Source organism: Rasamsonia emersonii (genome assembly GCF_000968595.1).
Source record: "Rasamsonia emersonii CBS 393.64 chromosome Unknown ctg1118621760005, whole genome shotgun sequence".
Classification (NCBI taxonomy): domain Eukaryota; kingdom Fungi; phylum Ascomycota; class Eurotiomycetes; order Eurotiales; family Trichocomaceae; genus Rasamsonia; species Rasamsonia emersonii.
Window position 1 is genome coordinate 54,619 of NW_013563282.1, and position 25,197 is coordinate 79,815.

The following is a 25,197-nucleotide window of genomic DNA, read 5'->3' on the forward strand; positions in this document are numbered from 1 at the left end:
AAATATTCACCAGAAAACCTTCAAAAATCGGGTTGTCTTAGATATGCGACAAAGAAAAAGTGTATGTAGCACCTGGTGAACGGAGTGGTACGTGAGTGGGAACACGTACGACACTCCTGTTGACTGTCTGGCAGGAAGCTTCTAGTCCATGAAGTCTATAAACACACCCTTCTTTTGTAGCAGGTTCAAACAATACAAAAAAAGAAAGGAGAAGAAAAGAAGTCTAGTATGAAACAGGCAGACGTTGCTTGGCTGTCAATGTCCTTATCGTGTACAAGTACGCCGTTCTTTGTTCGAATGAGGATTTGAATCTGGGTTACATAAGCAGGAATCTGCATGCTGATTCGCTCCTTCCGAACGCCCCTGCGGCAGACATCATGATGGACGAACTCAACGCCGTTATGGCTGCTCAGGACAGGCACGAACGACCCGGAAAATCGTTCCAGGGACATCTCTTAATGCTGACTCGCTGGCGCCTCTATTCGAGAATGCTGAAGAGTTGCAGCAGCCTGGACAGGCATGCAATGCCTCCATATGGCAGGCTACAGTGCTGCATTCTCAGCAAGGAGAGGGGAAGCCAGAACTAAATAAATATCTACCGGTCCAGCAGCCTGCAGATCTCCTGAGTCAATGCCAGCCAAAGCACCCATGGTCGTCTGGTCATTGGTGGTGGGTTGAAGACAGATGGGTCACAACGGGCTTCAGCTACACGTACTAGCCCACTGGAGATTGCGGCTGCAGTTGGCCGTCAGATCTTGCATGGAAGCATTTTAAAAACAGCCAGCTAGTAGATTAATTTGGCGAAGGTCCTTTATCTCAGGAATAAATTCAGCCGTAGCCTTGTAGCCTGGAGCTGGAGCCTGGTCTGGGCTAACTCAGCGCGAGCTGCATGTACAGTACGTCAGACACCCTGCGAGTCTGGCCCGCTTCGGCATCTCTCGCTGCGCGGTCCGGCCTCATTAGGAACTCACCAACCCTCTGCGGCCACCCTGCACCTGTCCCAATCGGGCTTTGACGTCTTCTCTCCTCCCCTCTCATTTTCAGTCCTGCAATCTAGCCTCCCTGACTCCTTCCCTCCGTCATCTCTATGTCGCCTTGACATCCGATTCCACCTCGTCCAGAGTGTTGTTTGTTCGATCCGGGCGCGATCATGGCGGCGCGAGATGCCTATCTGAAGCGCTCCTTGGGCACCCTGTCCAAGCGCATTCGTGAGGTAAGCAGCTTCCAAATCTTCAATCGCAGCCTCGGGCAAGACACGCGACCTGCATGACGAGGTACTGATCGATCTCCTTTTCTTCAGTCCCGCGTCCTGCTGGTGGGTGCCGGAGGGATCGGCTGCGAGCTTCTCAAGAACCTCCTGCTCACCGGTTTCGGCGAAATCCACATTATCGACCTTGACACAATCGACCTGAGCAACCTGAACCGCCAATTCCTCTTTCGCCAGGAGCACATCAAGAAATCGAAGGCATTGGTACGTCGATCCCCCTCCTCTCCATCCTCCGGTCATCCGGTCGATCGATCATGCGCCGCACCCGGATAAGGCTGACACGAATCTCCGTCCATCCAGGTAGCGAAGGAGGTCGCCGGTAAATTCCAGCCCAATGCGAAACTGGAAGCCTATCACGCCAACATCAAGGACAGCCAGTTTACCGTGGACTGGTTCGCCAAGTTCGATATCGTTTTTAACGCCTTAGACAATCTCGACGCCCGCCGCCATGTCAACCGAATGTGTCTGGCAGCGAACGTGCCTCTAGTGGAGAGCGGCACTACCGGCTTTAATGGACAAGTCCAGGTTATCAAGAAAGTGAGAATTCACCGATGCGCCATTTCCATTGGAGGTCAGGGTGCAGTGGAAAGCTTACGAAAATACCCAGGGCCAAACTGAGTGCTACGATTGCAATCCGAAAGAGGTTCCCAAGTCCTTTCCCGTCTGTACTATACGGAGCACGCCCAGCCAACCCATCCACTGCATCGTCTGGGCTAAAAGCTACCTTTTCCCGTGAGTTCCTCATAGGCTTGACGCTCTTCGCGCCTTGACTGCTAACCGTGTCCAGCGAGCTGTTTGGAACGAGCGAGACTGATGCCGAAGCGGATGGTCTCGACCATTCAGAAGATGCAGAAAATGGTAGATGAAGATTGTCCCATCCCCAGAGTTCTGCCCCCGGAACTTGTCAAGCTAACACTGGAGCAGCGGAGGAGATTGAGAATCTCCGTCGTGAAGCACAGGCCCTCAAAGCAATTCGAGCGTCGATGGGCTCCGATGACTTTGCCGAGAAAGTGTTTACAAAGGTATTCAAGGAAGACATAGAACGGCTACGTGGCATGGAAGACATGTGGAAAACACGTAAGCCACCAGAGCCTCTGGATTACGGCACGCTGCAAGAAAAGGCCAGCGCCATCGATCCGACCGTCTCCCAAAACGATCAGAAGATTTGGACCTTGGAAGAAGATTTTGTCGTCTTCAAGGACAGGTCAGATACTCGAATGCCTTATGAGGAGTGTGTGGCTGACGCAAACTAGTCTGGATCGGTTAAGCAAGAGACTCAAGTCGCTCCAGGAAAGCAATACGGGCGAGGTCGAACCAATCCTGACCTTTGACAAGGATGATGTCGATACGCTAGACTTCGTCGCCGCCAGCGCGAATCTGCGATCGACTATCTTTGGAATCGAGCCCAAGTCGAAATTTGACATCAAGCGTACGTGCACAGCTATGCCATTATAAAACCAGACCCGTTTACCGACGAGGACTCTTAACTGACCCCTTTTACAGAGATGGCTGGGAACATTATTCCTGCGATTGCGACGACCAACGCCATGACGGCAGGTCTCTGTGTCCTACAAGCTTTCAAAGTTCTAAAGGATGATTACAGCCGTGCTAAAATGGTAACTTGATTTTCTCATGATTATGAAAGTCCTAAAGGCACTTGTTCTAACGCTTATACTTGGTTTCAAGGTCTTCCTCGAGCGATCTGGTGTTCGCGCTATCAATTCCGACACCTTGAAGCCTCCTAATCCAAATTGCCCTGTTTGCTCGGTCGCCCTAGGCAGGATTTTCGTGGACTTGGAGCACGCAACCTTGAATGACTTGATTGAGGACATACTCCGCCAGCAGCTAGGATACGGTGACGAGTTCTCTGTCAGCACCGATGCTGGCACGATTTACGACCCCGACCTTGACGACAACCTTCCTAAGAAGCTCACAGATCTGGGTCTCAAGGCCGAAAGCCTGATCAGGGTGATAGATGAAGAGGATGAAGAGCCTCGGGTAAACTTGGAGTTGCTTGTTTCTGAACGGTAGGAATCCTTTCTCATCCATTTGTCGTAGAGTGTACTGACTATTATTCTGCAGAGCGAAAGCTACCCCGGAGGATAAGCCTATTTCCCTCGAGAAGCAAATCGATATCCCGAAGAAGCCGAAACAAGAACCTGCCGCCGAGGAGCAGGTCAACGGAGCGGCGCTCAATGGCACCACAGGTAAACGAAAACGCGGCGCCGAAGAAGCTGGGCTCGAAGAGATTCAGCCCGCCAAGCGATTCGCGAAGGCGGAAGCCAACGGGGACGGAGAACATCCAATTGTCCTTGACGAGACCGAAAGCGGCGCAATTCTGATTGATGATTGAATGAGGATATCACATCCTGTGTTCTCTATTTTCGCTTCTTGATGTTGTTTGGGCATAGCATTTTGAGATGATCTTCCCTCTCCACCGACTTTCTGTTCTGGTTTCAACACCTTTTTCCCCCTCTTCAACTGTAACATATACACATCCAAAAGAATGTCTTTTTTTTTCGGAGTTTTTTGGGAGGCGGAGTGGAGTTGGGAAAACTTTGTTTCTGGTCTGCATGGAGAACGGATGGTCTGGTCTATACGGTGGTTGTTCGCTGGCTGCAAGGTTGGTTGATTGGCTGAATCAGGTCGGGCGGGTAGTAAGGGATGGAACACGCACGTGAAAGAGCTGATTGATAAATAGAAGACGTCGTCAGGTCAGAGGCCCAGTGCTAGAGACCGACCTCAAGGACAAGCGCAGAATGGTTCTTGTTTCATCTGTCTGTCTCCAATAAATAGAGAAATAGTTATCCGTTCTCGTCCACAAGAGGGATTTTTGAAAAATTTGTTCTTATCTTCGTGGTTGTGATAGATTCGAAGAGGATGTGCCTTCACACTGCGCTTAGCCCACCGTCGAGATTGAGCACGCAGTTGTTGGCGTATTCATTGCTGGCTAGGAAAACGGCGGCATCGGCAACTTCCTGTGGATAGCCGAACCGCTTCAGAGGGATACTGTCTTTCAATTTGGAGATTCGGTCGCTGCTGAAGTCTGTAGGATATCGCTGTGTGAGAACCTCGTACATCGATATTTTCCCCACAGTGTAAATCACACTCACCTTCAATCATTGGCGTTTCAATGTACCCCGGCACAATGGCATTGGAGCGCACTGTCACGCCGCGAAGCGTCTCTGCCGCTTCGACAGCCACAGAGCGGGTCAGACCAAGCAAACCCGCCTTTGATGCGGCATAGGTGACGGTGCCTGTGACACCTTTGAGTGCGAGCAAGGAAGAGATGTTGATGATACATTTGGAGAGAGAGAGGTCTGATCGTTTGTCTTCTGTCGTCGCATCGCCACGCTTCTTCAGACGAGATCGAACGCATGCTCGCAGCATCGCGCGAGAAGTCAGAATTGCGCCCTCCAGGTTTGTGGACAGTATTCTGGAGATGTCGACTGTGTCGGTTTTGGGCAGGATATTGGAAATTGATATCCCTGCTGCGTTGACGAGGACGTCGACGTTCTCCTGGATAGATTTGAGGAATTAGCATGCCGTCAGAGAGAAGACTTTTTCTCAATATCACAGAGATATTTTAGATGATGAACGAACGGAGAGAAAATTTGGAAGCTGGTCGTACCATCTCCTTCTCCAATTCTCGCATCCATTGATCAGCCGAGGAGACATCTCCCACGAGCAAGGAGATATTGTCGGTAGCAGCAACAAGCGATCCTGGAGACAATTCTTGACGTGACAATAGGCTGCCATGATCTCTTTCTCTTTCCTTGGCGATTTCTTCGCTATCCTCCTCGGGAGATCGCGTCGCTACTGCCGCGTCATCACCACCGCTGGCGGACACTTGTTTGGAGGTAGCAATCCCCCGCAGGCGCTCCGCAGCACTCAAAAGGCGCTCGTAGGATCTGCCCACAAGAATGACCTTTTCAGCCCCTTCTTGAAGGAAACGTTCTGCGACCGCGAAACCGATGCCCGAAGAGCCTCCCGTGATCATGCACGTCCTGCCAAGCAGGCGATCCGCAGATTTGAATCGAGCATTATTATCATTATTACGGTTTGTAGATGATCCAGTTGACACATGTCTCTGTATTTGTAGAAAGATTGGAAATCGATATGTGCCATTTGAATTAAGCCAACAGGAGTGAGTAGACCATTTGGAGTATTGGTGTTGTCCGATTCCGATGGAGATTGAAGCGCGCTCAATGCGGGCTCGCAGAGCGGTAGCAGAGCGCATTGACATTGGCAGGTACATATACTAAATGCAAAAAAACAAGCCAGAAAAAAAGTATAAAATATTAGAAAAATTCCAGAACCTGCTGCATTAGAGAAGTTTTAAACAATAAGCATTTCAAAAGTAGTCATTGATGACGAGAATTACACTGATTGCCCTCAGTACGCTGGAGTGACCCGAATTCCCCGTTTAGGGATAGCGTTCCGGCTTAGCGCAAGTGGTCTATAAACCTCAGATTAAGAGCATAAATTATTGAAAACTGTGGTTAGGCATATAGAACTTCATCAGACAGGCCATTAACTTCAATGAGCGATGATATTCACCATGATCATCAATGGCCCCGACCTTTCGTTCCCTTTTCAGCATCATTCAGAGTTACATGTACTCTCCGACGCGGCGGGATGACCAGCGGAAGCTCCCTCCGCAAGCTTGAGCACGGACCACATGGAAAAACATCCCACATACTTAAATCTTTCGCGGTCCTTGAACCAACTTCCCTACTATTTCATCTCAACACTACTCAATCCCCTTTTCTTCCTACAGAAATGAGACTACTCTCGTCCATACATCATTTTTCCCAGTTTAGATCCTACCCAGCCCTCTTTCCAGCACACAGATCCGTCCGTTGAGCGAGCGCGTTTTTTCTACACGCGTTCGTTCGAAAGAAAAAAAAATTTACAATATGTCCGCCTCTACCTCCACCTCCACACCGTCCGAATTCGTGACATTAGTCTCGAGCGACGGATTCGAGTTTGTGCTTCCGCGCAGTACGGCCTGCGTGTCGGGGACGATACGACGGATGTTGGAGCCTTCGAGTATGTACATGTACAGTACATTACATTATTAGTGTAATCCATAACGATTACATTATGAATACTGAATTATTCTTTTTTTTCTTAGCGCGCTAACGAGGATTTCAAAATGTAGGCAACTTCTCTGAAGCCATCACGGGCCGTTGTGTGCTGGAGAATATCAGGTTTGTATCCCTCCTCTTTCCTCTCATACACACAGCTCTAGCTCTACAGTGCCTTTTTCGAAATTTGCTAACGCTCTACTCTGTACATTTGTGCAGCGGCATCGTCCTTGAGAAAGTTTGCGAATACTTCTGCTACAATGAAAAGAACAAGGACCAGAGCAACGTGCCCGACATGGACATTCCTCCCGAGCTGTGCTTGGAGCTTCTGATGGCTGCAGATTATTTGGATAGTACGTTTTTTTCTATTTTAACTGGGCCTCATGGCGTCATGGCCAGAGGGAAAAAAAGTGACGTATGAAGGAATGAACGTGACTAACCAGGTTAACAGCTTAATTGATTGATGATGATTGTACCATACGAAATTCGGAATGAATCGGATTCATGACGCTTTTTTATGACGATGAAAGAGATTTGATATGACGAACGGACGACTGTATTTATAGTGTTTATATTGGCGCCAGCAGGCACCCGCAGTCATGGCTGGGAATTGGGATTGGGATTACGGATTTACGGTGTTCGACAAATAGGAACGGTTGGTATCAAAGGGTATATTCTTCAGGAACGAAGAAACAAGGTTCATTTACAAGGCTCACAAAGTGAGCCCCCACATTGCTGAATCGAAGCTTGAAGCTTGATGTTGTTCCTCATAACCTAGCAGCAGGCCCAAGTGCCTGCCCATCCACTAGATGGAGACCTTCCTATCCATCTTTCTTTTTTCCACTGCGCCATCTGAAGCATCACCATCCGTCTTCATTTTTCCAAAAACCCGAATAGACGGATGTCCTAAAGACGATGGCAAATCAATATACGGGACAGATATGGTCTGTCCTGTGGTGCTCCTTTCGATTCAGCCTCTGTCCGTCTTCCCTGGACATGTGGGCCTTATTCCAGGGGAGACATGCCATATCTCATTCATTCTTCTTTTATTTCATACATTCGCGAAAAGCGAATGAGGTGGGTAGGTAGATGGGTGAGGAAGGGTACTGATTTCTGATGGCGATGCATGCAATCCCTGCATTCGTTCATCGAGATCATGCAATGGATGATAGAGCTAGCTGAGAAGGTTGTTCACCTTTCTCGGCCTCTTCCTTTTCCACCTCCTTTGCCTGAGAAGCCACCTTTCTTGGGACCTTTGGGCCCTTCTTTATTGTAGTATATCTTCTCTTTTGAGAAGCCTGCGTCGGCGACGCGGAGGAAGCTCACCACGCCCTGGTCCACTACCCCCAGGATGACGCTCCTGTAGCCGTGTCGGAGCCGCATGTACAACTGTCGCTCCATCTTCTCCCCAACAGGCGGATCGAGCGGGGTGCTCTCCAAGAGGGCCCGGAGCTGCGACAGTGTGGGGAGAGTGGTCTGGGTCCAGGTGTTAACCACTGCGATCCGGAAATCTGGCGTCGGAGGAGCAGACTTCCGGAACGGCGTGGCGGGCTTGTAGACGTGGAATGCAATCCGGAATGGAGGATCGGTGCGTCGAGCTGGAGGTTCAGGCGTGGATGGGTCTTCGGAGGGAATCAATGATAATCTGCGGTATATATCGACTGTTGTAGCATATTATCAGCCCCATGTTCTCGTCAAGTCAATTCTCTAGGAACGTAATCACAGAAACTCACTGTAGCTGCGGTGGATACCCAATCCAACAAGGGGACCAAAGGCCGTGCGGCCTGCCGCATTGAAATTCCATATCGACCTGAATAGGCGTCCCAGGAAGCCGATAATACCAGGTCCTCTGTTGTCTTGTGTCGTTCCAAACGCTCCCTCATGCACATCTTTGGTCTCGTCCCAGGAAGGGGCTCGAATAACCGTGTATCCTAGGCGCCTCAGTAACGAGTAGACAGTGAACCTCTCCAAGGTCAATCCGCCGCGGCCGATGAAGCACGTATATGCAGCCTGCAAACTCATCGGAACACTCGATTCGTTGTCATTCTCGTCGTCCTGGTCTCCACCGGAACCGACCATCGATGACGGCCATCTGATATCTAAACTGCCTCGTTCCAGCAGGTAGAGAGCCTCCTCCGGTAGCAGCCAGACACGATTCCAGCGGTCTGCCTGGCCCATTGTCCTGAAGTATTGGCCCTTTGGATTTGGCACGTACACGCACGCGTCAGCGGGGACACCCATTCCCGTTGCCGAAGCCTTCATAGACACCTTTGTTTGATCACTCTTCAAGGCAGAAGTATCCTCGGCACGTCCTTCCGTAGTCGCGGCTTTTTTCAGCACGGCTCTCGGAGGGGCAGGGCCATCTGGAGCATAGACGCCGATGACGCGGTTCTTCGGGTGATGGAGACGTGGGAACGAGAGCGCATTGTGCATCGCCTGCCGGGATGAAGCGAGCGCATCGGATTGTAGCAAGGTCGGGTTTGGTTCGAAGTCTTTTTCGCCGCGACGGGGGAGGGTGGCTTGGTTGATGTCGGTGACACTGTGGACATGATCCGTGGTCAGTAAGGAATGACTCCAGATGCAAAGGTAGAGAAAGAACGATTGCAAACACCCAATACGCACAGCGCAAGATTATTTAGAAAGCGAAAGTCCTGTGTCTCGTCCGAGAGATCATGCTCAATCTGGCCTGCGGAGTCATGCGAGGCGGGGAGATGGATCGCATCCTCGTCGACGTCGGCCATTTCTGGCAGCGACTGAAAATTATTTGATTGTTAAAAAGGGGTATGCAGTGTATATCGCGCGAACGAACGACAGACGATCTGCGCCACTGAAATGTGGAACTGGATGAGTAATGGATATTCAAATGAGGAAGATCTTATCAGCAAGAAAAGTTCCATGATAATTTCGCTGCTTAGCGTTGCCGACACGCACGAGCTTAACTTACTGGCTGGAGCTCCGCGGTATATGCATGGATACCTTATCAAACAGGCCTGCAACTAGAAGCTCTCTACCTGGAGTTTCATTTATGAATCATACTCTCTACTATAGAAGATCGTACCGCAACAGCTTGTAAAATTTTTTCTCTGTTGACAGACCACACGCCGTTTCGCCGTCTGAATTTGCTCGAGTCGCCCTACCCCGCAATTAACACGTACTGTACTATAGATACACCCCACTGAAAGTTCAGTATTTAGTCGACCGCAAAAGAAAATTACTTGATCTCGAGTGAGATTATTGGCCAGTCGTCAAAATCCATTGACATTGTCGTTCGTGATGACATGATGTCCTCTGGAAATGCTCCTCCTAACTACAATGAAATCCTGCTCCAGGTAGGTAGAATCCGATCAGTGGATGTAAATCATAACATACAACAAACAGCATTGCCCAATGTTATCTATCTCTCTTCCCTTCTGCTTTCTTTCGCCTCGTTTACCACGATACAATCCATTTCAAATCGAGCGTACTCCCTTTTCTGTGTGAACTTTAAAAAAAGAGAGAGAAAGAGAATCGAATTAACTCATCTCGATCGAATCTCCAGATATCCACCAACTTGAGCAATACCTTCCGCACATTCGGCCCTTCTTCTCCTCAATACAAGACCGTCCTGCAGATGCTGAAAGATTGTCTTCGGGATATTGAAAGGACCGCCGTCACGGCAGAAACTGCATCAGTTGACAAGTCAGCACCGGCACCCCCCGATCCTGATATGCTGAGTTTGGCGATGGGGTTTTTGAAATTGGAGGAGTAGAAGTTGTTGACTTTCTGTATATAATTCAAGATATCTAGTCGTTTATAGTCATACCCCATTGCGAAGAAACATAAGAGTATCGATCCTGCAAGAATTTATAGAATCATCTTACGAGACCATGGAACTTGACACAGAAGCAGTTTAGACCTGTCTTTAACATTCGTAACACATTAGAGTTATCTCATGTTTCACTAAACCTAAATCAAGATGTATGCAGTGATGGGTACCATTATCGCCTCTGTCAGATGTCGAGTGAGGTTGGATGCAACAGGCGAATTCTATAGAACGAAGATGACAACAAGAAACGACACCATATCAGAATTTTATATGAGGACGAAACGCGACTTGTTGTCCGTTTCGTTCCAAATTTGCTCAGCGTTTTCTGCCGCTCAATATCGCTGCCCCAATGCAGGAAGCACAAGCTCCTGCCGATCCAAAAATAAACAATGGTATAGAAAGAGTAAACAGTATACGGTCTCTCCTGGAGAAGAAGGACCAGGAGCAAAGTCGAAAAGGTAAACATGCTGATCAAAATGTTATTCCTGAATACACATCACAATGCCGCAAAACTCCATGTCCATGCAATTGTTTCCCCTAACGACAATCACAAATTCCAAGAAGGCAAAAAACCAACAAGTATTTAAGTATCCGTAGCGTCTCTCATATGACAAAGAGAGAGAGGTCGAGAAATTTATGTCTCTGGGAATTGAAGGAAAAGCCGTGATCTCATGATCGGTTGGCCTATCAGATAGCCTGTGCCACCTGAAATGAGGCCAACATGTAGGCAAGACTGATATTGCCGTCCTTTGAGAGGATAACAGTCAGTCGAGCGACGTTGTCGGATTGATAGACTTGGCAAGCAATCCGTCAAGCAGTTTGTTGGGCTGACTGACTATGAACCCAATCGACAGGTTAATCAACCAATCCACACGACTGACCGGATAACCAAGCAAGATGTTTGATTGGATCGATGGTGCTGCCAATCGATAATGCGGTCAACTAATGTTCCCATCATTCAGTGACGGTCAGTGACGAGTATGCACAATTTCAATCGATCAACGGCTTCTTCTGGTTTCCAACAATAGCCACCCCTAGGCTTTGTAATGCATTGGGGTCGTGGACTCGGACTATCGTCGGCAGCGGCAGCATGGGGTTTTCCGGGTTAATCATTGCAGCATCGCGCGCTGCTTGCTCGATGGCTTCCATTTCTTCTTTGCATCCAGCATGATCGAGCGGACACACAACGATAGGTTGTCGGATAACAATGTCCCTTGCCGAGGTTAAATGAGCCTGGAAAAATTAATCAATATTACTGCCACAGACGTTGCGTCGAAGGAGCACTAAGAACCTACCTTGACCGTCAGGTAATACTCGATCTTATACAGAGTGGCTGTGGTCGTAAAGGCGCTAACCGCATACATAGGAAATGCCGCTTTCCCTCGTGGTAAAATCCCGTCGGCGTCTCGCATGTCCTTTGCAGGGAACACCAGCCCGAGATTCGTAAGGTAACCTTGCTCTGGCAGTTTCACACCGACGTTTTCTGTCCGCTTGGCAATGGTCTTGACCTTGCGTTGAGGCTCGTCCCCTTCGTGGTTAAATACGATCTCCTCGTCAATCCCGATCGTAATCTTGTTGATTGTAACCTTCTTCGCTTTGCTCAACCAATCCGGATTCGGAGCCAGCTTCACGTACACGCTCACGGGGTCGAGAGGCCCATAAGACCATCGTGGTAAAGAAATCGCCAGGGTGACCAGGTGATCTGTAACTCTCTCCGCGGTTTCGGGTCGGTTGTACATCCCAAACGTCGACAGAGTGTCGTATCTAGTGATTGGCACGGGAAAAGAATATTTCCTCTGCTCCGACTGGCCCTGCTGTACCATCACGACCATCTCGTAGTATGTCTCAGCGGTTCGGCTGGGCAGTTGCAGGCTCGCAGCAGGAATTCGTCTCGACGCCTCCTGACCGCCTCGTCCGTAGGGAATAAACAGGACGAACGGCAGATCCATCGACATGACCTCTTCATATTCTCGACCGGCGGGGCAGCGGAAGAGCAGCATCTCTTTACCAACAATATCAACGATCTCCTTCCGGGGCGGCGCAAGGTGTTTCTTCGTAACCGAGTCTGCTGAAGGGTGGATCGTCTCCCGGCGCTGGAGGGAAATAGTGACAAGGGAGATGTTGACAGGTGCGGTGATTCCTGCGCTGGGACGAATCTCTACTTTGCCCTCGATGCGCGGCTAGCCAGTAGGTCAGAGAATGTCTCATTGAAACGCCTGCACGAGAGTAACGCCTCCAAGACTCACCAGGGTTGCAGAGATTCCCGGATAGCCTACTAGAAAGTTGCCGTTAGGGGGGCCTGATACTCGCACGAAGGCGGCCATGGTGAAGGAGCACCGCCCAGGCCACCATGGGCGAGTGCCAGGTGGAATCGATGCGCGCGGAGAATTAGGCTAGACAGTTGTAGTTGACAGTGCTGCGATCTAGGGAGCAAAGGACGATTCATCTGCCCGGAGACCCGCTCAGGCGGTACCGTGAAGCGGGATGACGCCGGTGGAAACAGCTTCAGCAATCCACCGAGAGGAGAGAGCAATCGACGAGGAGGGACACAGGAAACAAGAGAGTGCAGACAGATGTCTCCTCAGCAGCGCAGATGAGCGCAGAATGCCTCTGGACGCTGGAAGCTGACTTGACTGCCCGCTTGGTCCCGCAATCAGGCTAGCAGCGGCGCGAAGTGTCGACGGCAGTCGCATGTGGAGTCAACAAATATAGTCTGGATTCTTGCAGTTGACCTGCTCAGAATACAGCCGAGCCCCTCTCCCGGTGTGATCGGGTCAAGATCACTGCCTGATATTACTGATGATCTGCCTCAACACGATATTGCTACATGCGATGTGCGCCCGATAACCTTGTCTTGAACCTGACAAGGCAGCTAACGACATCCCCGCCCCCCATTCGTGCAACAAGCCAGCCGCCGATGCCTGGTTGGGGCCGGGGGCCAATGTTCCCAGCCTAGTTTGTGGGGTATGGAATATGCCGTTGCTAGCGTGTAGAAATGTGCTGAATGTACGCCTTAACGGTTAATTATCCTACAGCCACCTGTCGCGTGGCATCGTCGCAGTAGCAGTTCCAGCTCTGATGAGGAATGAAGAGCTCTTGCATGACGAAGATGATCCAGGAAGCAGAGGCATGTGACAACAAGCCAACTACAATTCCATCCAATGCATAGACGCCGCATGGTACCTACGTAAGACAGCCAATGCGAGGCAATTCGTGATCTTGCAGGAGCCGAGTCATGCGATGCTCGTCAGAAGTAATTGGTGATGACCGACACACCGCCTTCGGGATTCTGCCCACAACTGTTCTTTGCATGCAGCAAACAGTATTCCATTCTCTTCTCCTGTCATTATTTGGCGAATACCGAATATTCGAGCTCAGTGAGGAGCCATGTCGGTTACTGTGAGTATTGACAACCCTGGGTTCCATGGTCTATGGTACCCGTCCACGTCAGGACTCTCTTTCGACTGAGACTAACCGTCGCTAAATGCGTACAGCTTCATACCACCCACGGAGACCTGAAGGTCGAGATATTTTGCGAAACTGTCCCTAAGACAGCCGAGGCATGTATACATTATCGACAAGCGACGGATTGTAAACGACTAAACTAACACTGTAACAGAATTTCCTTGCCCTCTGCGCGGCAGGCGCATACAATGACACGCCTTTCCACCGTCTCATCCCATCCTTCATGATCCAAGGCGGTGATATATCGCTTGGTCCCGCAGCTTCCTCAACCTCAGCCACGACACGTCGGCCCATGCTCCCATTCGATGACATCCCCAAGGGCGGTACCTCCATCTACCATCCGGCCGCGCTGAATCAAGAATCCACGTCCCGGCACTTCGCCACAACGCGCGAGGCATCCTGTCCATGGCTTCCCGTCCCGTCAAGGACCGAACCGCTCCGGGCATGCAGAACGCTACCGGTAATACTGTCAACGGAAGCCAGTTCTTCATCACCTTCGCGCCCGCGCCCCATCTGGACGGGGAAAGCACCGTCTTCGGCAAGGTACTGAATCTGAGCCCTCAGGATGAAGGCGGGGATACGTTGTCCAGGCTGGAAAACGCGAAGGTGAAGGTGGACAAGAAGGGACGAGTGATTCAGCCCAAAGAGGGTGAGGGAAAGGAAGGAGAGTGGGAGGCGCTGAAAATAAAGAGCGTGACAATTCATGCGAATCCATTCGCGAAGTGAAAGATCATGAAAAAAGCTGAGCTCGACTTTGCTCGCGGTCTACACTTGTCGAAGGCAGTCAAACCAGCAGCACTACACTCCGCGACCAAAAACTGCTTCAGAGGCGTCTACCGACATGCTTCTGCCGCACGAAACAGCATGGCTTCAAAGCCAGCGAATGGCATAAAGCCCGATCAGGCCCGTCCGCCCTTCGACGTAATTCGCAACACAGCCTCTGAAAGGTCTGCTCTGCTGAACGTCTGTGCTATGAACACACACTGGACAACAGTCCTATTATGATACGGTATCGACGTCGAGTTCATATTACCTCGACTCTCGATGTAAATAAGAGATTCATCTAGAGTCAATACCTGGTCTGCTGGTTTCCAGCAACATGTGACGTCTCCGGGAGTCGTTACCTGCAAGAATATTGCAACCGGATACTATTGGAGGTCATATTGAATTTGATGCACAGAAAAAATAGACATGCTTTTGGTGTATATAATAAAACTAGCAGAACTAAGAACATCAATCACATCATGGCGTATCTCACATTTCGCACTCGTGGATCATTGCAACGTAAGCCAATCATGCCAAGTGCGTATTATTTAAAAATAAAAAAAAAAGAAAGAGAAAGAAAGAAAAGACATCTTCTCCAAAACACCTCGTCGCAAGCGCCGTCCCATATGCACCTGATCACCATAGACAACTCGCATAATCAACTCCGTGTACTGCGCCGCAAGCATGATGATATCATGAGTTCAGGAAAGAAACCTAGTCGAGCATTTCTTGGCTTAAGCCCCCTCTTCCTTCTGGGTCTCTTCACCCTCCTTGTTCTCCTTGTTCTGCGCCTCGACCTCGGCATCCTCTTCGTATCCCTCCACCTTCATGTCCTTCAGCCCAAGTTCATCCTCTTCTTCCTCAGTCCGGGTGTATTCTTCGATGTGCATCTGTGGATCGGGATCGGGCTCGTGCAGACTTTGCACGTAGCTGTTGGCAAGAGGGTCTTCGAGCGTGATGACAAACTTCAGGTCTCCCCTGATGGCAGCGTCGAGTCGGTCAAAGAAACGAGTCCACGTCTCCTTGTCGGTAGCAGTCATGGAGTCGCCACCCTTATGTTCGGTGTCATCCACATCGAAGATTTGTCCGTGCAGCTGATCGCGAACCTCAGTCAAGAGACCTTCCACAGTGGTGAACCGTCCGCCCAAAGTACCGGGCTGAACGGACATGTCCAGCTCCTCACTGTACAATGCGCAAGTGTCGGACTTGAGAATATCGCGAGACAGATCCTCGATCTTTTCCACTTTGAGGGTGATCCTCTTGCCCTTCTCAGGAATCTCGCCACCGGTCTTGACCTCATTCGTTCGGTATCCACAGTGGTCGCAAACAGTGCTCCAAATAAAGACTTCCTTGAAATACGGGATGCTGACTTTTTGCATGTTGACCACGCACGCCTTGGCGCAGCCTGGACATTCTGCGGGAAGGGTGTAGACCTTTCCGTCAACGATGTCGAGATCCTCAGGGTCTCCGGCGCTTTGGGTCAGCAGAGTGGTTTCATGGCGAATAGCCTCCGGGTCTGCAGCAATTCCCAGTTGCTCATTTTGCTCGTGAGTTCGACGGTAGTCCCTGCGCCTATACTTGTTTCCCCTGTCATGAGTCGTGGGAGCAATCCAAGAATTGCCAGTCGGGTCATCCAGTGAAATGGTAAATGGGAAAGCCTCTCTGTTCAACATCTGCCCAATCCTCTGAATGATCGGCTCAAGAGCATTGTAAAGTTCAGGCGCCTGGACTCTCCTCAATGGCTGCTCACTTTCAAGCGAGGAATGAATCTTTAGCAATATTCCCTCGACATTTGTCAGCTGGCTTTCGCCCTTAGGCATCTCAAGGTCCAGTGTCTCAATCCTGAAAATGGCCGTATCGCTCTTGATCACTTGACGTTGAAGGTCTTCTTCGTTCTCCACATCTAGAGTGTATTTCGTACCCAGCGGTTGTATCTGATCCGCCGACTTCACGGAATTGTCCTTGAAGTAGCAGTGAGGGCATTCAAAAGATTCCAGAATGATATCGCGGAAAAACGGGACGCGGAGCAATAGGAGCTTGGTGGTACCCTGCGCGGATAGTTAGCATCAATTCTGTAGGAAAGCTTTGGGCAGTAGAACATACGTTTTCATGGCAGTTCATGCAAAGACTCTCGACTTGCACCAAGCCCGTATCCTCGTCCCTCTCCACGATCTCTCCAATCTTCTGAAACTGGGACTCATTCTGGTCCTGTTTCTGAGTCGCCGAGTCCGGTACGCCACCCGTCTGTTCGGGGGCGTTCTCTGATACTGCCGCAGACACAGCGTTCTCGTCTTTGGACATAACTGCGACCTTGTGTAGATCTTGCAGTATGAGGAAAGCAGAGTCCTGTCAAGTCAAGAATGTGATAGCAGGGTCTCCAGAACAGCGAGTTCTTATGGAGGAGGAGTGTTCCTGAGTCAGTTTGCGACTTCACATTCCACCGCTCTATTAATAAAGAAAATCTAGCAACCGCCGGAACCTTCCTTGTGGTTCGCTGCTGTGTCCGTGGCGGGGTTGAATCAGCGCCCAGTCCTCCAGCCCCGCGCTAACCCAGAAGGGCAGAGCAGCATCGGAACCAGGACGCCGATTATCCGAGCTTGGCATCCAATTCACTGCTGCAGGAAGTCAAACAGATCAAGCGACGATGATGCGCTATTCGCAGCCTGTGAGCGCTGTTTGGAAGCTACGAGAGCTTGGAGGCCTGCCTGCTTCCTTGCTTTAGCCCTCTTCTTACTGCTGGCATTCTCAGAGGTGGATTTAGGGACTGTGGGAACTGCTGGTGTCTCTGAGACAGGCTGAGATGAGGACTTCTCAGTGGAAGATTTTGTGAGTGTCGAGGCTTCTTGGGTCGGAGGAGTGCTATGAAGCTTTTGCGGTTTTGCATTTTGTTGCTGTAGTACAGTCCGTTTGTGGCATCGTAGGCATTTGTAGACAATGGCGCCACCCTGGATGCTGCGTTGGGTTTCCTTTGACAGTGACTGAGAAGCACGTGCTTTGCCCTTCTGTCCGATCTTTATTGTCTTGGTGTATTCTGGCTTTCTTGGACTGCCACATGCACCACAAAAGCTTTCATGCTGTCGTGGTTTCAGAGGTTTGAAATCTTCATGAAGAATGTGGTTGTGGACGGCTATAAGATGAGCGGCAGTAGATGGGCTTTGCGAACTCAGAAAAGTGGCAGAATTTCTGAGGAAGTTAAGTCGCAGGCCAGATTCACTAGACATGATAATTAAAAATAAACACAGACTTATCTTTTTAAATCCTGCAACTGCTATCACATTGACATGATGGTGAAAAGTTGATGATGGCGATTGTTGTCGGGTCACCCAGATTTTTTGACTGTTCAGATTTCACTGTCTTCCGCAGCTGTCATCTCGGCCTTCCCTTCACTTGACCACCACAAACAAACCCAGCAAACCTGACAGCCACAATAATTATCTCCTTTACCAGCCATCAGAGTTTTCTTCATCCATGCCCTAATCATCATTTCTGCCTAATCAATTCTTTCTTACACACCACCAGGTGGGATCTTTCTCACCTAAAGCTGTTCTCTTCTGCTACCGCTTGTGACTATGGATGCTACTTGACCATGGATCATCCTGTTTCTCAAGGTCCAGGTCTTCGTGTGGCCCTCGAAGGCTGTGTAAGTGCCGATATTTTCATTTTGCGATGTTCTGGACTTATGGGTGCTTGGACTGACCACTTGAAATCCAGGGACATGGAAAACTCCATGACATCTATGCGGCAGTGGAGCATGCTGCCAAATCTAAAGGCTGGGATGGGGTTGACTTGGTTATCATCGGGGGCGATTTTCAAGTAAGGAATCACTTTTTTTTTCTTCTTGCTCGACTTCTTGGACTTCATCGAAGTTATTATTCTAACCCATTGATCAGGCCGTTAGAAATTCTTACGATCTCAACTGTATGTCAGTGCCTCACAAGTACAGGGAAATTGGTGATTTCCACGAGTACTATAGCGGTAAGCGAACTGCGCCGTACTTGACCATTTTCATCGGTGGCAACCATGAAGCAAGCAATCATCTCTTCGAGCTCTACTACGGAGGATGGGTGGCACCCAATATTTACTACATGGGTGCTGCCAATGTCATTCGTTGTGGGCCGCTACGCATTGCAGGGTTGTCCGGCATTTGGAAAGGGTATGACTACAGGAAGCCTCATTTTGAAAGATTGCCCTACAATCGTGATGAAATTCAATCCATCTATCATGTCCGAGAGCTTGATGTTCGCAAGCTTCTCCAGATCCGTACTCAAGTCGATCTTGGCCTTTCTCACGATTGGCCGAAGAAGGTTGAGTACTGTGGTGACTACGAACAACTTTTCCGACTCAAGAATGGTTTCAGAGAGGATTCCCAAGCGGGGAGACTGGGCAGTACAGCTGCGAAGTACGTCCTCGATCGACTTCGTCCGCGCTATTGGTTTTCGGCGCATCTGCACATCAAATTCGCCGCGTCCATTGCTCACGGCAAATACGTGTCTCCGGAGAATGGAAAATCTGGCGATCGGGACTCGGCTCAAGAGGACACTTCAAAACTTCCTTATGCTTGCGGTCTTGATGGAGCATTGCTCTCTGTAGAGTCTGGACCTTTGCAGAACGATAACAGCACTGAAGGAGACGTACCAGAAGAGACTATGGCTGATCTTCCTGATAACAAATCTATGAACAGTGAGAAGGATCAGATGATTGACCAAGACAACACGGGTTCAAAAGCATCTCAGCCTCTGGGATCCCGAAGTGTCTCAGATCCTGGTCCCTCCCAAACGAATGCGACTGCTAAAAATGTGATCGATCCCAAATCTAGTCAGTCGGACGTTCTCAAGTCTTCAATTTCTGCATGGCAGAATTTCCATACTGTCGCTGCGAGGCAGGAAGCCCAAGATTATCAGCGATATCTGCAGGAAAGGGAAGAAAGCCAGACAACTCGCAACACCGCCGCCGAGACTGCTCATCAACTCACGTGGCGTAAGGTTAATGTCAATGAAGACATGACGTCCCGGAAAGTTACCGGCGTCAGAAAGACTGGATTTAGCGAAGAACCTGAGAGCAAACGTCCTAAAGTCGAGCAGACCACAGTGAAGAATTCTGATGAGATTGATCTTGACCTCAGTAGTGATGATGGCAGTCCTACTCAAGACAACACCACCGGCGACGCGACCAGCGAGCAGAGAGTTGCTACATCAAATGCGCATGCAATTCCCAATGCAGAGACCAATACCCCAGCTGCTAGTACTCAGTCCTTGAAGCAGGATCAGCCCAGAGAGGACGAGGGTGTGTCGGAGGATCTTCGACAGCAGCTCCCTGCAAGTTTTCAGCGGCCTAGTACCGTAGTACATGATCCTTTGCCAGAAGCGATCTCAAACACGACGACCGAGTTTTTGGCGTTGGACAAGTGTCTTCCAGGGCGCCAATTCCTTCAACTGGTTGAATTCTCCGCCATATCTGATCAGGAAGGCGTCCAGCAGGACCGCCCGTACCGTTTACAATATGACAAGGAGTGGCTAGCGATCACACGTGTCTTTGCAGACGATTTGACCCTTGGTGATCCCAATGCTAGGGTGCCTCTTGACAAAGGGGACCAACACTACAGGCAACGTATCATGGAGGAAGAAAAGTGGATCGAAGAACATGTCGTCAAAGCTGGAAAGATGACTGTTCCGGAAAACTTCACCATCACGGCGCCAGTCTATGATCCCAGTGTGCCAATTACGAACACGGTTATGCCACAGGAGTACAACAATCCCCAGACTGCGGAATTCTGCAACCTCATCGGTATCCCGAACAAATTCTATCTGACCGACGAGGAACGCCAAGCACGTATGGCTGCTGGTCCACGCCCAGATACCGACAGGAATTCTCACAGAGGGCGTCCAGGTGGCGGTGGTCGTTTTGGCCGTAGTGGAGGACGTGGACGCGGTGGCGGCTGGGGAGGTCCGAGTCGTGGAAGAGGTGGACGTCCTCCCGTCAACAGTGCATGGTAAAGTGGTCCTGTCATGCCTTGTGTATTGATCATGACCACTTTCCTGTCCATTTCGTCTTATCGATGTGTTTGGGAAATCTGTTCTTAACGCATGCGTCATGAGTCTTCATCATCTTGATGATCTTCTGGGTTCGTTATGCTCCTGAACAACACATCTTCGACCTTAATCACATCATACCTCTACCCTTTCTTCCCTACTGTCTTTTTTACCAGATTTGCTTTTTTTTTTTTAAGATTCACGAATGACTTGCTTTTGCGATGTATTTTATGAAATATGACCTTCATGTTGTTTTGATCTCAATCCCGCAGACGGAACCGAAGAAGATTTTTTTCTTCCCCAAAAAGGTTTACTTCCTCTCTGGAATAATCTTTTTAAGGGTGTCTGTCATAGAATTGGGATGTTGTTTCGAAATGACTAGAATAGACTGAATAATTGAATGAAATTGATTGTGCATGACATTTGCCTTGTGCCTCGTAGTCTTAGCATGTAGTCAGTAACTGATGAAAATATGTCTCCGTTGAAGGAAACGAAGCAGTGGTAAACTCGCTATGTAACAAGCCGTCCACCAAATTAACCAACTTCCTAGGTACTTGGAGTTGATATCACGACGACAGGTAGAGAAAATACGAAGAGAATATCACGGGTCCTCACAAAAACGCTCCAGTTTCTTTTCCTACTAGCCATCTGAATGCCGGATATGCACACTACAGGTATTTATTTAATTATTTATATCTCTTCGCCAAGCACTAACTACCAAGTCTTGGATTCCTAGATGCTGCCTACTCAATCTCCTCAATCCTTGGCTTCGCGCGTCGATCCCCATCCCGACCAGCCAACGGATCAATGTCAAGCCCAGCAATCCGATCGCCCAGCTCCAATCTTGGTTCATTGTTGATATTATTATCCTGCGAATGCACACCGATTCCCCACAGTAACGACTTCTCCATCCACGCCTCCAAGCTCTCGATCAGCACGCGGATGTGGCCTCGCACAACACCGTCCGTTTCTCGGCTCTCCACAAAGGCTAATGAGCGGAGCATGGTTGGAATATTGCCGATCGTGGCTGGGCCTCGAGATCCGCTAACATCAGTTCCGTCCTTGTTATCTGCAAGGGAGAAGCCAAAGCCTAGGTTGCCATTTTTTCTGTTTTCGCGAGCCGAGTCCATGGCCTTAAGAAGATCGAGAAGAAGTACAACACTCGCACGGCGAAGTATGGCACTCTCGGGACCGGGTTCATGTGTCAAAGTGGATAAAGCCAGGTCGACAGCGGAGGACGCAATGGAAGGCCCCAAAGCAAGAAGGTTTGTTTGAATCGCTGTTGCCAGAATTGATATCGCGGAGGCACGGACACGGAGGTCGTCGGGCTCCAGATCAGCAGCAGAACCCGCGGCCCAAGCGGCGAGTATTTTGGCCGAGTACTCAGCTTGCTCTGGTGTCTCCGTTTCGGAGTCGTCATCTTCAGGATATGTTTGTTTTTCTTCAGGTTTTGACAGCGCAGGCGAGGAGATCTTCCAGCCAGGAGGCATGGCGACTTCCCGTTCCTCGCGCTCTTTTTCTCGTCTCTCCTTTTCGAGCTGCCTCTTTCGAGCCTTGTGTGCTTCAGGCTTTCTCCCTCTTCGTCCGGCCACAGCGATCATGCCCTCTCCGATAATCTGAGCTGTCTCGCCGACCAAAGCTTCCCCCAAATCTTGAATTGTTCGCAAAAGGGCTTCGCCAACTTTCAGCCTTTGGTCAAGGGTCCTCTCTTCGTTTTTGTCGGCATATCGCTCGACCAGCGTCTTAACGACTGTCCGCGGATGCTTCGATGCAAGGTTTCCGATCAGTTTGATCGCATTTAGGTAAACGAATTCTTCTTTTGCAGCACTTTCTGAGCTCTGCTCAGTGACTATAGAAAGCAAAAGCGAGAGCGTAGACGGAATGTCAAGAACTGGTGAAGATTTGGCAATCAGATTGGACAGGAGCGAAAGCCCTTCTGCTTGCACTGGGGGGAGAGACGATGAGATATTCTTCAAGGCCTGGCGATGAGTTTCGAGATCTGATGCCTGCGCTGATGGTGCCTGTTTTGAATCTTTCTGACCTTCCGGGAAACTAATATGCAGTTCTAAAAGCATAGATGATGTGTTTCCCGGTGTCGAGAGTGATGGTGGAAGACTAGGAAGAAGCTGATCCAACTGTGATTTTATCTTCTCAAGGATGGGAAGCAAGGCTTTAGACATGGAAAAATCTGGAGAAGCGAGTATCGTTGATAGAAGGCTGAATGTCGCTGACAATGACTCTGCTGACTCTGCCTGATCCCCTTCCGTTGCCGAACCATCTTCTTCTCTGGAAACTATATTAGCAAGCGATTCGAGAGAAGCCTTTCCGCTTCTCCGTGCTCTCCTTCTTCTCTCCCGTTCCTCTGCCACGATTAATTCACTTTCAATAAGCTGCTGAACCAATTCCAAGACTCGGAGGGGATGACGAGATAGAGTATCCTTGAAATCATCCAGTAGCTTCTCCGCTATCTTGGCGCTCACAAGTTTCTGGGTCATGAACTCAGACTCCGCTTCTTCATCTCGCATAATTTTTATTTCATTAAGCGCAGGCTGCTTCCTGGATGGCGTTATGAGCCATTTCTGGCTGACATATAGGAAGATGTCTCCGGTTCTTTCCTCGCTCTGAGGATCACTGCCTAGCAATTTGGAAAAGTTTTCCGCGCGAGAATCCAGAGACTCCACCAGTTGAACGACGTTGAAGCTCGAATCGCTGCGTTTATGCAATGATATTCCACCATTCCGGCCCGGCCTGTATGTCCACGTAGGACCGCCATTCCAAAGCAGGTTGTCGACAATCTTCTTTAGGGGTTGGAGGCCGGCTGATAGGCTGAAATAAGTCTGTATAATGGAAAAGACTTTTTCGTGCCATGCTTTCTTGTTCTTCTCTTGGGTGTAACAAGCCAGTCCCCATAGAGGAAGAAGGATGGGATGGACTAGTCTTTTCACGAGGCCAGGGTTGGGATGTTGAAGGCTGAGAGTGGCAAGTCTCTCGATGGCAAGCGAAAGTTCGGGCTCATCAACCATAATGTCTCCCTGCGAAATGTCCTCAGTATCGCGAGGAGAGACATCTCCTGCTGGAGGAGCGAATGATCTCAACCACCGTCTGGAGGAGTCATCAAGCTCTGCTGTGACGGCCTTAAAGAGAGGCTCAACGAATATAGAATGCCCAATTCCACCAGGAGCACCATACTGTTTCTTTCCAAGTATCCCACTACCGACGACATAAGCTGCAGTACGTTTCAAGTCAGGGTCATTGCCGTCGAGCAAGGCTAATAGTTTTGGTGCAATATTGTGGAAATATGCAGCTGGATCCATTCCCTGAGGAACGGAAGAAAGCAGCTTCGATGTTTGCATAATCGCTTGCACGGTAATAGGAGGTCCTTGTGATGACGGCTCCTGGCTGTCCTGGCCAAGCGACGGGGCGAACTGTGAGGCAAGAAAAAAGATTGTTTGCACGACGCCATCATCCCGTAGAGGTATCTGGGAAATACGGGTGGAAATAACAGATTTGAACCAAGACGCAGCGTCTGGCCGCAGAAACGCCGACAGCATTGGCAGTAACACTGACGTTGATGTTCTACCGTCATTCTTAGCATATGAAATGGCTGAACGACTTTGCCAGAGCATACGTACTCATTAATTATCTTTTCAAACATGCTCTTATACCTATCCTTCTTCTCCTGCGTAAGGCTCTGGGAATTGAATGCTAGATCTGCACTACCACATAAAATATCGCTCAGAATCCGACCTCGGACAAGTGGTTGAATTCCCGGCCGCTCGTCGAACAGAATATCCACAAGAGGCGTTATAATACGATGCAAAAGTGACTCATTCTGCAGCTTGTTTGTCGCAGATACAGAGGCCTGTTTAGCAATGACACCGGTGGGAAGACTGGAGATCACTCTCTTTTCTAGAGGAACTCCCACTCCTTGGGAAAGCGACGGATATATTCCTTCTAGAGAGATCAAGTCAAGAAGCGTATGCAACACACGGCGTCGCTTCGCATCTTCAAGAGCAGCATCTTGTGTCTGGGGGTCAGCTGATAAGAAGGATTCCTCGTTCTCTACAGACGTGGCAAAACCAAGGTGGATGTCCGTGAGGATGAGAAGCGCCTTTTCTATGACAAGAGATCTCAGAGAATCTTCCTCCTGGACTTGCGGAGAGAGATGTCTGCCCAGAATCTCAACAAGAGAATTACCACGGGCGTTCCGGATTTCATCTTATGCAAGTGTTAGCTTCATGTCAGTTCGTCCAGGATACCAGAGTGCGTGCCTCTCTTTAAAACAGGACGCAGAAACTCGTTCGCCGCATCAAATATCTCTCTAAGCGATTTTGAATCTGTCATGGTTGATAACCCGGCAAAGAAGTCTTAGACCTCCAGGCGTTCCCTCGCCACAGACTCCTGACTTGCACCTTGGTTATTGTTCATATTCGTCCTGGCCTCTTGCTGTCGTCACAAAGCGACTCAATTTGCCTTCACGTGATGTATATCTGACTAAGCAGTTATTGGGGTCACGTGATGTCGTGTATCGCGTTCGAGTTCCGCGTGTTTACTTCCTGGGCTATTTCAACGCCTGGTCATTGAACTCATCCCTCTGCCACAACTCTCGTCTCTCAAACCACCCTCGACATGCCTTGAGATTCCGGACAGTGACTGTGCTATCATCTGTTTAAACTACCAGCCAATTCGATCGCTCCTTGTTTATTCTGTTTTTCTATTGGACCCATGATACCTCACAGGAGGCTGCAGAAGGCTCGGGTGGAATGCCTTGTTTAC

At 49.6% G+C, this 25,197-nt stretch overlaps 9 protein-coding genes across 9 annotated transcripts; 4 read left to right on the plus strand and 5 right to left on the minus strand.

Annotated features, from left to right (window-relative positions):
* Window positions 1-1,150: 1,150 nt before the first annotated feature.
* Window positions 1,151-3,620, plus strand: T310_1889 (Ubiquitin--protein ligase; the record flags this gene model as incomplete). The annotated part of the gene is made up of 10 exons (XM_013475235.1): window positions 1,151-1,213; window positions 1,301-1,471; window positions 1,568-1,804; window positions 1,875-1,999; window positions 2,055-2,125; window positions 2,192-2,498; window positions 2,536-2,696; window positions 2,771-2,883; window positions 2,954-3,294; window positions 3,350-3,620. 10 exons carry the CDS (start codon window positions 1,151-1,153, stop codon window positions 3,618-3,620), a joined length of 1,860 nt encoding a protein of 619 aa, XP_013330689.1.
* A 535-nt stretch (window positions 3,621-4,155) lies between these two features.
* Window positions 4,156-5,507, minus strand: T310_1890 (Uncharacterized protein; the record flags this gene model as incomplete). The annotated part of the gene is made up of 3 exons (XM_013475236.1): window positions 4,156-4,313; window positions 4,381-4,786; window positions 4,899-5,507. The coding sequence occupies 3 exons, from the start codon at window positions 5,505-5,507 to the stop codon at window positions 4,156-4,158; spliced, it is 1,173 nt and encodes a 390-aa protein (XP_013330690.1).
* A 679-nt stretch (window positions 5,508-6,186) lies between these two features.
* On the plus strand, window positions 6,187-7,096 carry T310_1891 (uncharacterized protein; the record flags this gene model as incomplete). The annotated part of the gene is made up of 4 exons (XM_013475237.1): window positions 6,187-6,319; window positions 6,432-6,480; window positions 6,577-6,710; window positions 6,924-7,096. 4 exons carry the CDS (start codon window positions 6,187-6,189, stop codon window positions 7,094-7,096), a joined length of 489 nt encoding a protein of 162 aa, XP_013330691.1.
* A 415-nt stretch (window positions 7,097-7,511) lies between these two features.
* On the minus strand, window positions 7,512-9,098 carry T310_1892 (uncharacterized protein; the record flags this gene model as incomplete). Its single annotated transcript, XM_013475238.1, has 4 exons — window positions 7,512-7,619; window positions 7,684-8,018; window positions 8,091-8,896; window positions 8,980-9,098. The coding sequence occupies 4 exons, from the start codon at window positions 9,096-9,098 to the stop codon at window positions 7,512-7,514; spliced, it is 1,368 nt and encodes a 455-aa protein (XP_013330692.1).
* A 2,054-nt stretch (window positions 9,099-11,152) lies between these two features.
* On the minus strand, window positions 11,153-12,486 carry T310_1893 (Arrestin domain protein; the record flags this gene model as incomplete). Its single annotated transcript, XM_013475239.1, has 3 exons — window positions 11,153-11,395; window positions 11,458-12,342; window positions 12,409-12,486. The coding sequence occupies 3 exons, from the start codon at window positions 12,484-12,486 to the stop codon at window positions 11,153-11,155; spliced, it is 1,206 nt and encodes a 401-aa protein (XP_013330693.1).
* A 1,063-nt stretch (window positions 12,487-13,549) lies between these two features.
* On the plus strand, window positions 13,550-14,177 carry T310_1894 (Peptidyl-prolyl cis-trans isomerase-like 3; the record flags this gene model as incomplete). Its single annotated transcript, XM_013475240.1, has 2 exons — window positions 13,550-13,561; window positions 13,782-14,177. 2 exons carry the CDS (start codon window positions 13,550-13,552, stop codon window positions 14,175-14,177), a joined length of 408 nt encoding a protein of 135 aa, XP_013330694.1.
* Window positions 14,178-15,126: 949 nt separating this feature from the next.
* Window positions 15,127-17,613, minus strand: T310_1895 (Zinc finger protein ZPR1; the record flags this gene model as incomplete). Its single annotated transcript, XM_013475241.1, has 4 exons — window positions 15,127-16,440; window positions 16,496-16,738; window positions 16,943-17,007; window positions 17,127-17,613. The coding sequence occupies 4 exons, from the start codon at window positions 17,611-17,613 to the stop codon at window positions 15,127-15,129; spliced, it is 2,109 nt and encodes a 702-aa protein (XP_013330695.1).
* A 365-nt stretch (window positions 17,614-17,978) lies between these two features.
* On the plus strand, window positions 17,979-20,385 carry T310_1896 (RNA lariat debranching enzyme; the record flags this gene model as incomplete). The annotated part of the gene is made up of 3 exons (XM_013475242.1): window positions 17,979-18,032; window positions 18,104-18,205; window positions 18,283-20,385. The coding sequence occupies 3 exons, from the start codon at window positions 17,979-17,981 to the stop codon at window positions 20,383-20,385; spliced, it is 2,259 nt and encodes a 752-aa protein (XP_013330696.1).
* Window positions 20,386-21,164: 779 nt separating this feature from the next.
* T310_1897 (Protein required for cell viability) lies at window positions 21,165-24,765 on the minus strand (the record flags this gene model as incomplete). Its single annotated transcript, XM_013475243.1, has 4 exons — window positions 21,165-24,033; window positions 24,087-24,375; window positions 24,412-24,639; window positions 24,681-24,765. 4 exons carry the CDS (start codon window positions 24,763-24,765, stop codon window positions 21,165-21,167), a joined length of 3,471 nt encoding a protein of 1,156 aa, XP_013330697.1.
* Between the last annotated feature and the right edge of the window lie 432 nt (window positions 24,766-25,197).